At 47.4% G+C, this 15327-nt stretch overlaps 1 protein-coding gene across 1 annotated transcript in view; it reads right to left on the reverse strand.

The window, feature by feature from the left end:
* Positions 1-15327, reverse strand: part of Slc1a4 (solute carrier family 1 (glutamate/neutral amino acid transporter), member 4) — a 30534-nt gene continuing 15207 nt past the window's right edge. The window contains exons 4-8 of the mRNA NM_018861.3: positions 11737-11903; positions 6225-6458; positions 5713-5907; positions 4287-4421; positions 1-2321 (exon numbers count right to left, since the gene is read on the reverse strand). Coding sequence (NP_061349.3) covers positions 2087-2321; positions 4287-4421; positions 5713-5907; positions 6225-6458; positions 11737-11903 — 966 coding nt within the window. The 3' untranslated portion in view covers positions 1-2086. The remainder of the gene's footprint in view (positions 2322-4286; positions 4422-5712; positions 5908-6224; positions 6459-11736; positions 11904-15327) is intronic.

Genomic DNA, 15327 nt, shown 5'->3' on the forward strand with positions numbered 1-15327 from the left:
GCCAGGAAAAACACGTTACTCAGGCTTGATGGCTGTGCTACGTTTTAAGGCAAATGTCACACATACACAAAACATCAATACATGAACATGTTAGAAAAATAGCCAGGAGATATTTCAGTCAGTTGTGGTGGTGTCTTCCCTGTTCCGAAACTCCATCAACTTCTCTGAGAGCCAGAACTCAGGGAAGTGCGGGGCCACCTTCTCTTTTGGCCTCCAAGAGGGAGATCCCACGCATGTCACACAGAAACATCTCCCTCTGTCCACAGCAGCATTTGTTACTGTGGGTCCAGGCTGAGACCTGAGTGCCAGCCAGGGGGTTTCACTGTCCAGCTCCAGTTCCTACATAATAAGATTCTGTAGAAATGGGAATATCAGGATACCATAGACATAATTTGTAGTTTAGTTCCCCTTTATCCAAACTCAGGTTTGCTTGGAGCTAAAAGCACACACATACACACACACACTTGATACATAAAGTATATGTAAATACAGAGGAAAAGATACACTGAAACTGAAAAAATACCAAATGCTCACTCATAATCAAACAATGTGATTGATTCCCCTTTAAAAAACAGTGCTGGGAATAAGGTTTACCGCTCTCCGCTTAGTTCCTGGCCCCACAGGAGAGTGCAGTGGCACAGCTGGTTCAGAGAGCTGTCCTTTACCCTGGCTGTGGGCTCTGCTCCTTGCCCACCCCTTCACTCAGGCACAGGCCCCATTTTAAAACGGACTCTGTCCCAAGTATGTGTGGGTCTGGTGACAACACAGCAGAGAAAGCAAGGTTTCGAAAGCATGAAGCCAATGACTTAGGGACTTAATCTCCTGTTAGGGTGGTATTGGCAGAAACTGTGGGTTCAGAGTAACAACACAGTTGGGTACCCAGGAATGTGGTAGAAGTTGGGTAGCTCATTAAGAAAAGGCTGCGTTGAATGTCTTCACAACTCTTCAGAGCTTAGCTTCGGAAGTGTGAGGGTAACAGTTCAGGAGAGTTGCTCACGCCAGTAGGCACCCTTCACGAAAAAAGCTGTCTCTCAGATAAGCTGGGCACTTACGGGTGTTAGAACTTGACTTCCAAGGAGCAAAACGATAATTTCCACAGACGTATCCTTGGCCTTATCAGATTCCAGTGAAGTAGGCAAGAGGCAAGTTACATCAGACCCAGGACTAACCATAGGTCTCACACAAGCGAGTAGTATACTGTGGAAACCAGACAGGGGCCTGGGGCAGAGCTGCGCCAGCGCGTGAGTTTATTGGGGGAGTATATGACTTTGTAGCTCAGCAGCATTTTAGGAAGGACCTAGTCAAACTGTAGTAATAGACTGACCAACCAATACAAGTCCACAGTGCAGTGACCACATCACCCTTCCCAGAGGAGGAGGTCCTATGGTCTGCGGCTAAGTCCAAATGGAAATGGAGGGGAAGTTGGCAGGAGCCTCAGTCTAGAGTGGGAACAATTCTGTCTCATCTTCTTTAGGGTGCTCCCCAGTCTGTTCCTGACCTCAGAGTTTATGGTTTACTCAAACTGAGCCCCTAGCTGTGCTAACCGTCACAGGGGGTCTCTCTAAACCTGTTTTACCTCTGGCCCCTTAGAAGCCTCCCACACAAGTGGAGCATAATCCTTTAACCCAGCGGCAGCCCAGCAGATTCCAGCTCAGTCTAAGACTCTGGGAAGCTCTTCAGTGTCTGCTGCTGCAGAGACAACGTGACAGACAACTATCAACCCTTCTGGTTGGCCCAGAAAGCACCAGATGCAACGCTCCCAGGGGAAAGTGAAGAATCCATCTGCATCGCCCCCCAACCTTGGTCCCCAGGCCTCCATGAACTTGGAATCCCTCAGGCCTGGCAGCTCAAGGGGTATAGACTCAAGGTGTATCCAGAGCTCCATGGAGACATGGATCAAGACAAACGGCAGAGTGTTCTAGCTCAGGAGGCATTCATGCCAGTGCTGAGAGGCCACTCTCAAACTGGTGATTGGGCAAAGCATTCCTTGGGAGATGAAAAGTGTATGAGGGCCATGCCCACATCAATGGGGCAGGCTACCAGGGTGGGTTGCTGGTACTGGCAGGCTGGCCCAGACCCAGCCCAATCACAGCACTGACTCCTTGGATTCAAGTTCAGGAGCAATGGCCACAGGGCCTGCTGGGTTCTGGTGTGTCACCAGAGGCGACGTCTCCTCCTCAGACTTGGAATTGGGAATGGCTTCCACCTTCACTTCTTGTAGCTCCTGCTCACCTTTCTTCACTACCTTCTGATTCAGGTGGTTGAGGATCCCCGCTCCCAGGGCATCCCCTTCCACATTCACCACAGTGGTGGTCCGGTCCCTGGTGGAAACAGAAAGCAAAAAGGACTAATGCTATACCCAGAATCACCAGGGGAGGGCGCTATCACAAGCAGGCTGGTGGCCACAGGGAAATTGACTTGTAGGGAGCAGTGGAAGTTCTGAGTAAATGTGTATTGTCTGACACGTGAATGACCATGTGAAGGACCCCAATGCTTCAGACTCATGGGGGTGGAAAAGCCAGGTGAGTGAGGTTCAGCAAGGATGGCAAAGCTTTCCTTCCCTTACCGTGTGAGGATGTTGACATTTATGGCCTGAAGTCTGCTGTCTTACAGAGACTGTTCCTTCTGAGGTGAGCCAAACGTGCCTCCACACTCAGCTGTGTTCCTGACTCAGTTATATACAATAACCCTTCCTGGGGGCTGTGGCTTCTCCGTCCTACCCCAGCCTCCCTGTGCCTGTATGCCTGGCCTTTCTTCAGTATCTTTCCTGTTCTTCATTTTCTCAGAAGCCCAGTCAGGAGCCCGGCTGGATATGGCCGTGAAACTGGAGGGCATACCTCCAAGAGATCTGTGCTGAATTCATTTTCTCTGAGCAGCATCTACTCTTAGGAAAGTAACAGATGCTCATTGTAAAAAATGTCGGAAAAAGAACAGTTGAAGGTAGCAAACAAGTTACCCGAGCATGTTCGACACCTCTGGGAGTGGATATGCAATCTAGTTCCTGCCAGCCACCTTTCCACAGACTTCTGCTATGTGCAATGGCCCTGCTAGAGAGAACACCACGCACATTTGGGAGAAAAGAGTAGGCATGATTTTGGGTTCAGCTGTTCTTCCCTTCAGTGTTACAGCATACTTGAACTTCAGTCCTGGGTACCAACAGTATGAGCATTCCGTGGCTGTGGGCAAGCATGTCTTTGAAAACAGTCTTGCTTTCCCCACAGCCTACTTAGCACAGGTTAGCTCAACATCCACGCATCACTGAAACTCAGAGAAGTATCTGTAGTCATTTTGAAGACTGCGGAAATGGTGTGATCTTCCCCAAGGGTGCTGGAGGACTGGTGCCCTCTGCAGGGGTGCTATTTTCCTCACAGAATCCTAAGATACCTTCTCTGGGCACTGGAGGCAGCTGGTAGGAGGAGGAGACAGGTGATCCCTGACTGGCTCTGGCCTGTTTAGCACATGAATGGAGCTCCCTCTCATGAGGCACCTGAAGCTTAGGAGTCTCTGTTAGACATTTTACCCCATTTCTGTGATAAGCCCTCAGGCTTGAGACCAGCATAGCAGACCAGTGCCAGGTACCTGAGGCCAGTGTCTCTGTGCCTGGTTGTGACCAGCCCAGCAGGATTGATGTTTGCTGAATGCTGTCCCACGTGCCCCATGTTATCTGCACTGTACAGAATGGTGACTCATTTAATCTCTACCATGACTAGTAAGACTTCTACTATTATAGCAAGATACACAGATACACATATTTCTTACCCTTGAGCCTTGCTATTCCCACATCACTGCCTTAGTCAACTTTCTTAAAGAACAGTATAATTTATACCTGCATGAGGTATCAGAAGGCTCAGGTGATCAACCTCCAGACATTCCTGTGTCTGTAAGGAACTGCAGGGACAGCCTAGCCTGGTCACCTTCTTGCCTAACTTCTCCTGAGTCCAAGCACACGGTGTGTGCATGCTCTCCTTGCATGACAACCATTCCTAACTGCTCTACTTACTGACACTCTACTCTGCCATCATTTGCACAGCCCCTTGAACTACAGAATACTACAGGCAAGTCCTGGATGGTTGGCTCTCGTACTATTTGTGAATGTTCATGGGCTCTTGTCTGCTATATTGTTGACTTTTCACAGTTAGAAATCTGGCTTTGCCAGCTTAACAACAGATGCCTTCCAAAGCAAAGATAGTTTTAAGTCTTTCTGCATGCACCAGGTCTACTGGAGCATCAAGTACTCAGAGGCCTCAACAGACTTTATTCTAGGGTCTTTGGTATCGGCTACTTACACAATCCAGTCCACAGCCAGGATCAGAGAGAGGTCATGTGTGGGCAATCCAATGGCCTCCAAGATGATGGCAATTGTGAGGACACCCCCAGCCGGCACACCTGCTGCTCCAACACTGGATGCCGTGGCAGTCACTCTAGGGTACAGCAAAGCAAAGGCAGCCTTGAAGACGGAGGATGGAGGGGGCCCAGGGAATTACAGAGCATTGCAGTCATGACTTATAAATAACAACCACACACTCTAGGAGCGTGAGAGAAGATACATCCTTCCAAGTACACTCAGACTTCACACTCTCCAGTTCTGTGCTCACAAATTAAACCAACCGCTGACCCAAAATACCAAAAACAAACTGTAACTACTGAACATCTACAGATCATTTTTTTTCTTAGTACCTTAATGATACAATATAGCAACAACTACCCTATCACTTATATCATACTAAGTACATAAGTACATCATCTAGAAAGGATTTAAAGTTTTGAGGAAAATATGTGCAAATTATATATAAGGCAGTATGGATATGGTTTGAAGCTGAAATGTCTCCTACAGGCTGTTTTTAACACTTGATTCTGAGCTAGCAGCTGTACTTGAAGGCTGTGGAGTCTTTGGGAGGTGGGGCTTGGCTGTAGCTCACAAGGGATGGGCTTTGGAGATTATGCCTTCGCCCTGTCCTGACCTGCATCCTCAGCTTCCTGTCTATCACCACGTAAACAAGACATTATCCTTCCCGATAGACCAAAATTCCTCTGAATTATGTATGAGACCCAATAAACTTTTCATCTTTTAAGCTGTTTCTGCCAAATATCTTGTCATAGCAATGCAAAAATCAACTACTCCAACTACCTATTATCCATTGGAGTAAGATGGTCCTGGAACGGAAGCCCCTGTGACAGATAACTTGGATTTTCAGTTTGATTGAAGTGGGAAAGCCCTAGAGCTTTAGTGAGGCATGCTTTTGGGTGTGTTTGTGGGGACATTTCCAAAGAAAGTTAACTGGGATGGGAAGACTTACCCTAAATGTAGGTAGCACCATACCATAGCTAGAGTTCTAGACTGTATAAAAATGGAAAGAGGAGGAAGCCAGCTGAACGCCTGCACTCATCTTTCTGTGCCCTGGTTGGCCCAGATGTAGGCAAACAGCCTCCCACTCCCTTGCCTTTCCCACAACAGCAGACTGCATCCTCTCAGAGCATAAGCCAACACACAGCTTTCCTCCCTTAAGTTGCTTTCTAGTCAGGCATTCTGTCCCAGCAGCAAGAAAACTGACAGCCTCCGGATCCTGAGGGACGACTGTGATGAATTCTCACCAGCTCACCTTTACAGAGGAGACACTGAGCATTGGATCTTTTTTCAAAGGAAATCGCAGACACACACACATTGAAGTTTTAAGCCAGGCCTAACAATGTAGGGAAGAGTAACGGGCTCACAGAATGGTGAAAATCTGTCCTGCGTTCAGGTCTACGTTGTTGAGCTGGGCAATGAACACTGCGGCCACACACTGGAAGATGGCTGCTCCGTCCATGTTGACCGTGGCCCCAATGGGGAGGATGAACCTGCTGATCCTCTTGTCTACACCATTGTTCTCCTCAATGCACTTCATCATAGACGGAAGGGTTGCTGAGCTAGAGATGGGGAGGGAAGCAACCAGGCATGGAAATGGTCCCCAGCCAGGTGAACACCAGAACACATCGGTATGGCGGCTCAGCCAGTGTCCTGCTGCCTTCCCTCCAAATAGGGAAGCTAGCTAGGTCTCTTTCAAAGTTGTCAGTGTAACTTCAAGTCCCACGGGACTCAAACATGACTTCCAGGATTCACTTGCTACATTACTCCAGTGGATTCCCCTAAGGGCCACATCTTGCCTCAGTACACAGTGTTCCCAAGAGAATCACTGGGCTCACCTCACTCTGTACCCATTCGGTTGGTTCCCAAGCCCACTCACCTGGAACAGGTCGCAAAAGCTGTCGCAAATGGGGTGAGGAGGCCCAGGAGGAACGTGAACGGGTTTTTCCTTGTGAAAGCAAAATACACAAGAGGCAGGACAATTCCTCCGTGGATGACATGGCCCAGCATAGATGCGAAGATGTATTTCCCGAGACTGGTCACCAGCATGACGATGTCCTTCATTTCTACAATCTTGCTTCCGATCAGGAACATGATGCCTATAGGAACATACCTAGGAACAAGCATAGATGCTCATCAGGAAGGTGGTGAGACTGGGAGGTACTGAGCCTCCCAGGGACTTTCAACTGGATCTTCTCTGTTTCTCCATAGAGGAACTCTAAACACACACAAAGAAAGATGAGGTGGGGTGACTTCATTTTAAATAAACCGTTTGTGTGACTGAGAAAAATGAAGATGATCATCCTCTGGGTGAGTGCTCCCACACACTTAGATGTCCTCCCTCTGGTGTACACAGACCTTCCTTTTAGCTTTTCTTTTCTCCTTCCTCTCCTTCTTCCCCGTTCCTTCCTTTTACACAAAGTCTCACTATACCGACCAAGTTAGCCTGGAACTTGTGATCCTCCTGCCTCAGCTTCCTGAGTGCTAGGCTGAGTGCCATTATACCTAGCTCTGCATTGTTCCTAACTGACGGACTGCCACTAACTACATGGCAAAAGGCAAAGAACTGAAAAAGAAAGGCTTTGTGCGAGCGACTATGAGCTTGGCTTTTAGCTTTGCTGAGACTTGTCCTGAGAACTCAGAAATACAAGAATCTCACAGAGCTGCTGTGATACGAAACCAACACAGCCCAGGGCTTCTGTGAAGCTTTGCATTCTTTGTGTCTTGGAAGACAAGATCCCGTGGGAAAAAGTCATTAACAATGATATTCTGGGAGCACAGCCAGAAGAGGAAAAATTTTTTTTCTTTTTAAAGGGAGAAAAGGAATAAATTGTAGAAACTACAAAGAACAAAAGTCAGGTGCTGTAAATCTAATATCAATCTAGTAGTAATTCCACAATTGTCTTTTAACTTATAAATTTTAATTTATATTTAACGATACCTCCTAGTTCAGATTTCAAGGGGAGCAGAATTGTGAGGAGTGTGAGGTCTCGCACATCAGCCCTGAGCACCCCGGGGGAGGGGACCAGTGTGACTGGCTTCTTGAGTTTTCTTTCTAGGGACATTCTAGGGAGTATTAGGAATTTTTAAGTCTCATCTTCAAATAAGAATACATCCCCTCTTGAGGACCAAACACTGCTCTTCAGGCATCATCCTTAAGCCAGGCCCTCAGACAAGCACCCCGAGTACCGAGAAACCCCTGGGTGCCTAGAGACACAGGACTGCATTTCAGTCTGAGTTGGCTCACATCCCACAGCATGCTTATGAGACCTTTGTATCAGTATTTAGAAATTTACCTTTAAAAATAATGATGACAGAACACACATAAAATTTAGCATCAAAACATTCACTACATGCAGAGTTGGTCACCACTGAGTACATTTGAATTGTTGGGCAGCCATTCCCACCACCCAGCCCAGAAGTGTCTCCGTCACTCCAGAGTAAAGCTCTGCTCTCATATACAGCAGCTCCCAAGCCCTCTGCCCCAGCCAGCCTTGGGGAACTAATGCTGTAGCCATACAAAAAGCAGAACAGACATGCTTGTCTATCTGTGGCTTGTTTCAGTAGCCTCATGCCTTCGTGTTGTAGTTCTGTGTCGTTATATCATGTTGTGGTATATGTCAGAATATCACTTTTGTAAGGCTGAGTAACACTCCATTTCTCTACATACCACATTTTGTTTCTCCACCCGCCTACTACTGATAGACATTTGGGTTGTTTCTGCCCTCGACACACTATTGTGCTGTTGTTACTGTTGGGTTTGAGACAGGGTCACAAGTAGCCTAGGCTGTTGTTGACCTGATCCTCTCACCTCCACCTCCTGGGGGTGGGATTACAGCTTGTGCAGCTTCAGGGCCATGTGGTGAGTATTTCCTCCGTGGAAGCACCTGGGTGTCCTCCCAAGCTCTCATCTTTGGAAGCAGGACTGTCTGTGTGTGCCCACATGCCTGTGTGCTCTAGGTCACATGTCTGTGTGTGCCCACATGCCTGCGTGCTCTAGGTCACATGTCTGTGTGTGCCCACATGCCTGTGTGCTCTAGGTCACATGTCTGTGTGTGCCCACATGCCTGCGTGCTCTAGGTCACATGTCTGTGTGTGCCCACATGCCTGTGTGCTCTAGGTCACATGTCTGTGTGTGCCCACATGCCTGTGTGCTCTAGGTCACATGTCTGTGTGTGCCCACATGCCTGTGTGCTCTAGGTCACATGTCTGTGTGTGCCCACATGCCTGTGTGCTCTAGGTCACATGTCTGTGTGTGCCCACATGCCTGTGTGCTCTAGGTCACATGTCTGTGTGTGCCCACATGCCTGTGTGCTCTAGGTCACATGTCTGTGTGTGCCCACATGCCTGTGTGCTCTAGGTCACATGTCTGTGTGTGCCCACATGCCTGTGTGCTCTAGGTCACATGTCTGTGTGTGCCCACATGCCTGTGTGTTCTAGGTCACATGTCTGTGTGTGCCCACATGCCTGTGTGCTCTAGGTCACATGTCTGTGTGTGCCCACATGCCTGTGTGCTCTAGGTCACATGTCTGTGTGTGCCCACATGCCTGTGTGCTCTAGGTCACATGTCTGTGTGTGCCCACATGCCTGTGTGCTCTAGGTCACATGTCTGTGTGTGCCCACATGCCTGTGTGCTCTAGGTCACATGTCTGTGTGTGCCCACATGCCTGTGTGCTCTAGGTCACATGTCTGTGTGTGCCCACATGCCTGTGTGCTCTAGGTCACATGTCTGTGTGTGCCCACATGCCTGTGTGCTCTAGGTCACATGTCTGTGTGTGCCCACATGCCTGTGTGCTCTAGGTCACATGTCTGTGTGTGCCCACATGCCTGTGTGCTCTAGGTCACATGTCTGTGTGTGCCCACATGCCTGTGTGCTCTAGGTCACATGTCTGTGTGTGCCCACATGCCTGTGTGCTCTAGGTCACATGTCTGTGTGTGCCCACATGCCTGTGTGCTCTAGGTCACATGTCTGTGTGTGCCCACATGCCTGTGTGCTCTAGGTCACATGTCTGTGTGTGCCCACATGCCTGTGTGCTCTAGGTCACATGTCTGTGTGTGCCCACATGCCTGTGTGCTCTAGGTCACATGTCTGTGTGTGCCCACATGTCTGTGTGCTCTACGTCAGGACATCAAGTGGGCCCTGCTGATTTGGAGGTGTGTGCATTTTAGACATTAGGAAATGGTGCCAAGTTGCTCTTTGAAGTGGCTGTACCAATTCCTGTTCCCACGCAACGTCTAGCGGGAAGCCACCATCCCTGCTCCGCAACCAACGGCAACCCAGGGAAGACTTTTGGAGATGTCAGGAAGACAGTTTCATTGTCACAACTCTGAAGGGCAGCTCTAGAGGCCGAAAGTCCCAGGGATAAGAAGTCTCACGTTCATCAACTGAATAACCAACTTGACACCGTCAACTGGGGGAGGCAGCCCTTAGGCTGTGTACTGCTCGTGGAAGCGTTCTCATCAGTGAACTGCCTGCTTGCACACCAGCCCACACTCTAACAGGGTAAACACACTGTTTTCAGTCATAAGCACTCTAACGTGGGATGTGGGAAAGCTGGTCTGCCAGTGCTTGGGGGATCCAGGCACAGGATAGAGTTCTAGATCATCCTTGCCTGCATAGCAAGTTCAAGGCCAGCCTGGGCTTCATGAGACAGTGTCTCACAGAACCAAGCCAAACCAAGCCAAATGTCAGTTCTTTCCCCCAGAAGAACAACAGTTAAAGAGGCATGTATGCAGTGAGAGCTGGTTTATGTGATTTTTTTTTTTTTTTTCACTGAGAAAGAGAAATGCTACTCATGGGGTCAGGGTTTGGCTTGTCAGATTCAAATTTCTCCTAAAAGCAGTCCAGTTGGTACCTAAGTCATCGAAGAGAGAGGTTCTGCGATCATTAGTGGTTGACAATAAGAGATACTTTGTATGTGAAGGAATAAACTAGCTTATTTGATTGTTTGTTTGTTTGGTTTGTTTCTTGAGACAGGGTCTCTCTGTGTAGCCATTGCTTTCCTAGAACTCTCTTTGTAGACCAGGCTGTTCTTGAACTCATACCTTGAACTCCACCTGCTTTTGCCTCCCAAGTGCTGGGATTAAAGGCATGCACCACCATGCCCAGCTTCATAAACTAGTTTTTAACAACTATTGGATAGCAACAGTTTGGATAACAACTAAAATTCAGAGGTCTGCCTAGGTGATGTGCTAGCTAGTTCTTATGTCAACTTGTCCTAGGTTAGCTCAGTCCTTGGGAAGAGAGAACATTATTGAGAAAATGCCCCATCTGATTGGCCTGTGGTGTAGTGTATTTTCCTGGTTGATGGTTGATATGAGAGGGCCCAGCTGACCTTGGCCAGCACTACCCTGAGGCAGGTGGTCGTGGGTGCTATAAAAAAAAGCAGGCTGAGCAGGCCATGAGGACAAGCCAGTAAGCAGCACCCTTCCATGGCCTCTACATTCCCTTCTGGCTCCTGGTCCTGCCCTGATGTCCTGCTATGATGGGATGGGATGTGAAAATGTAAGCTAAAATAACCCCTTCCTCCCCACGCTGTTTAAGGTCAAGGTGTTTTATCATAGCAATAGAAACCCTAACCAAGACAGGTGAAATGCCAGGAAAAGCTTTTAAGATATGAGGGCTGGAACTAGTCTGATTTCTCAGAAGTTGCTCTGAAGGAGGTGGTCAGATTGTTAAATTTTAGCCAGGACTCAAACTAATGGTTTTTATTGAGCAACCATCCTTTCCTTAATATTCCTTATAAATTAAAGGCTTTCATAAAAGACCATTTCAAGCTTTACCTAAGCAGGGGAGAGATACGTTTTTCCTCCTTGTTGTAAAAGGTCTTACCAATGATCTCCTTGAAGTTTAAAGTTTATCATTTTGAGATAAAAGAACCTTATTTTATGCAGGAGACAGCAAACTGGGCATGGTAAATATGTGAAATGACACTTGAACTCATACATGGATCGTGTTGATGTGAGTCCAGGGGTCAGTGTAGTTACTGTTTGGTAACAGTAACTATGTGCTCCCAGTTCTCTAGGACACCCAAACAAGAAGAGAAACTGTCGAATCACTTCTTTAAAGATTTAAAACATCGTCATCGTCGTCGTCATCATCATCATCATTAGAGAGGAAGAGGAGAGAGAGAGAGGGAGAGTGTTATGTGGGTACATGGGAAGGTTGCAAGACAACTTTTGAGCATGTTTTCTCCTCCCACCGTGAGTTCCAGAGATCAAACTCTGGTTAGGCTTGCTGCCCACTGAGCCATCTCCCTGGTCCACTGCTTTTTGTACCATGACAAGCTATGCTTCATCAACCTAACACTGGGCATGGGGGCAGGTTCCCAGAGGGTAACTTAGAGATGCCAGGGGCCAGTTAGAAGAAGAGATGGCAGAACGAAACTCACCACATGATCCATGACACCAGCACCATTGTGGCCTCATTGAAGGAATTGAAGAATCGGATGAGGTCTTCTCCCTCGGGGCCTAGCTTCTTTAGAGCCACTCCTAACACCAGGGCAAAAAGGACGAGACCTAAAATGTTCATCCCTTCCACATCTGTTACAACGGGGATCTGCAGATCAGAAGAAAGAGGAGTCAGATTCAGCAGGGAAGCGAGCGTGACGTGAGAGTGGATCTGTGCAGTGTCTGAAACACTGCAGAATAATCAAATAATTGTGCTCTTTCTAACTTTTAGTGAGTTATAAACAAAGGAGCAGAAAGCCGCAGGAGACAGAGTCGGAGGGTACACAGCCAGGAATGACTGCTCACGCCTGCAATCATAGCACTCAGGAGGTTCAGAGGGAGAAGCACTGAGGTTTCGAGGCTAGCCTGGGCTATAAAGTAAGACATTGCCTCAAAAGAACAAAACAGAAACAGAAACAAACAGAAACAGAAAAGCTGGCTGTTAGAACATTCCTTCAGAGACCCAAGGACCATAACTGCCATCTCCCACGTCAGCTCGTCTTTTGCGGTTTGGATCTTATACTGACCTCCCGTGAGACTTGTATAAGTCTCATGAGATTTTCAGGAGCCATGTGGGCTTTCCCCAAGTGTCTTCAGTAAGTCACCCACTGAAGATGTGTAGACATAACTGGGCGACTAGGGAAGGCAGAGGCAGGCCAAGCTCTGTGACTTTGAGGCCAGCCTGGTCTACAGAGTGTTCCAGGAAAGCTGGGAATCTCTGTCATGAAAAACTAAAAACCATAACTAAGAAGGGAAAAAAGAGAGAGAAAAAATAAAACAAAAAGAAAAGAAAAAAGATGTGTAGATATAACAGTGTGTCCCCAGCAATGCTGGCTTCCACGGCTGCAGCTGTTTAGAGTACACAGGCATCTCAGCCTGTCAAAACATCGCCACCAGGCATGATCTGATGCTGGAACTTAGTCCTTAGGAGGCCAGGGCAGCAGGATTCTAACTCAAGGCCACTGAGACTCCTTCTCACAAACAAACAGGGGCTGGGGAGACAGCCCGGTGCTCTTAAGGAGTGAGGACTGGAATTCAGTTCTCAGAATCTACAAGAGACAGCTCACAACCACATGACACTCCACCCCTGAGGGGGTCTAATGCCCTCTTCCAGTCTCCATAGATGGCTGTACTCAGGCATAGAACCCACACATGGACACATAATAACTAAAATAATTCTAATAAATTAGAATAATTTAGAATAAATAAGATAATTCTAGAAAAACCTTCATAAAGTGATGTATAAGAAACATGGTAAAAGCCCCAGATCGCTGTTCTGGCTCTGGGATTCACCACCTCCTATGAACCTTGGGTTCTAGCTCTCAGCCACTGTTTTTTACTTACTTACTATAAGCCCGGTTGTGTGCGCACTCATGACATGGCACCTGTGTGTTGATGCACACACACATGGGAATCAGAGAGGACAATGCTTTGGAGTCAGCTCTCCTGCACAGTGGATCCCATGGATCAAATGTGAATCACAAGAACCTAGCAGTGTGTGACTTAACCTGCTAGTCAGGTCACCAGCTCCTCAACTAATTTTTTAATACATGTTTTCTCTTTAAAAAAAAAAAAGGTTGGTAGAATTTTGAGCCCTTCAGTCCTTGTATGACAAGGCATGTCGGCTGGGTGGAGGGCAGAGTCACCCCTCTTTCCTGTGACAGCCCAGAGCAGTAAAAAATTATTGGGTTGGATAGTTCCAAGGTCCCTCATCCCTTCCAGCTCTGTCACAAAATCTAGGCCATGGCCCAGTAGCTGATAAACAGACCCTTAAATTTAACCACAAATATACTCTCAATAGAGTTCACTAATGTCCAGGTTAACTAGATGCATTCCAGTGAAAGGTCTGACTCCCATGAAGCTCTCGGATGACCAAGCAAACGCATCGAAGACCGATGGGTAGCGGTGTCATTTGCTTCTGATTCACCATTAAGAAACATCTCAGATCTAACGGTGACGCAGGGAGACACTCACAGTCACGTCGGCTTTGTTTACACTAATAAACAAATTTACCAGGAACAGTTCTAGTAGTGGTGACAGGTAAGGAAGCCCCGGGGGAGCCTGAGTGAGTTTGGGTGAGCAATTCAATCTCTCTGTTCTACGCCTTCAGAATAAGGATAAAAACAGTAGCTGCTATGCAGCAGTTAGGAAGCTTGCATATGTTATACGTGTGAAGTACTCAGATTATTTCTAGAAAATCAATAATTTGGTTTTTGTGTTGTTTTGGGGAAACAGGCCCAGGCTGGTCTTCAACTTATGAAGTTCAAGATGACCTTCACTGATTCAGCTGCTTCTATATCCCGGGTGTCAGAATTACAGTCATGCACCACCATGCTTGGTTTTTATTGGTCTGGGGGATGAACCCAGAGCCTCTGTATGTAAGGCAGTTCTACCAATGGAGTTAGATCCCCAGAAGTTCTGTTGTTTGTTTTGTTTTTGTGGAGCAAAGGTTTATCTCACTTTACAGTTGCGGATATTTTAAGCTCACCTTGGTCGGGAGCACAGAGTAGACCAGAGCACAAGGGCAGGGCTCTGTCTAGGGCGAGCATCACCCAAGGGTGGCACCCAGGGGCTGCCAAATGTCACTGTTTACTGAATTAACGATTCAATAAAAGGTTAGGTCTTTACCTGTGGCAAGTGTTCACAGGAGATCAAAGTAGGCATGGAGGAGAGCCACAGGTGAGGGCTGGAACCGCTCATGTGTCCTTAGGCTGGGTTCTCCTGGTTAATTCTGCCAGTAGCATTCCATCCTTGGGAATAAGGGTAATTCTACTTGTGTCTTTAAAAAAGAAGCCTGGAATTGGCCAGGCCACACTGTTCCTCTGTTGAAGAGCTAACATTCTTGAGTTTATCCGGGAGAGCAGGGGACATCATCTGGGGGGTACCTGGGGGTCACTAGCACTTCCATTGGGGAAGTCAGAACAGTCAGAAGTACCAAGTTAGACGAAGATGTTACAGAGTCAGGTAGGTTCTAGGATGCCTGCATTACTTGAGGCCTCAGACAGTCCCAGATGACCCTCAGCACACCACTTCAAGCTATTTGCAGTGGGGATCAGGCTGTCCCGAGGTTCAAATAGCACGACTCTGTTTAATGGTTTTGAGAAAAGATTTCACTATGTTTCACTGACTGGAACTCACTCTGTAGACAAAGCTGGCCTTAGACTCCCAAAGATCCTTCTTCCTGGGCCTCCCCAGTGCTGTAATTAAAGGCATGTGCAATGGCGTGACTCTGTTCTATATATTCAAAGAACGCAAACTTTCCAAAGTTTAGTGTAAAGTCAAGGAAAACGTCGTTTTGTTCTAACTTTACCAGGTGTCAGTTACCATTTTAGAAAGGTGTATGGGGCTAGAGAAATGGCTCAGTGGTTAAGAATATTGGCTGTTCTTTCAGAGGGCCTGGGTTCAAGTCCTAGTACCCACATGACAACTAACAATAGCCTGGAATTCTAGTTCCAGGAGACCAAATGCCCTTTCCTGGGCTCCATGGGCAAATGCATGCATTTAGTGCATAGACACATAAGCAGACAAAACAT

The sequence above is a fragment of the Mus musculus genome, chromosome 11 (assembly GCF_000001635.26).
Source record: "Mus musculus strain C57BL/6J chromosome 11, GRCm38.p6 C57BL/6J".
NCBI lineage: Eukaryota > Metazoa > Chordata > Mammalia > Rodentia > Muridae > Mus > Mus musculus.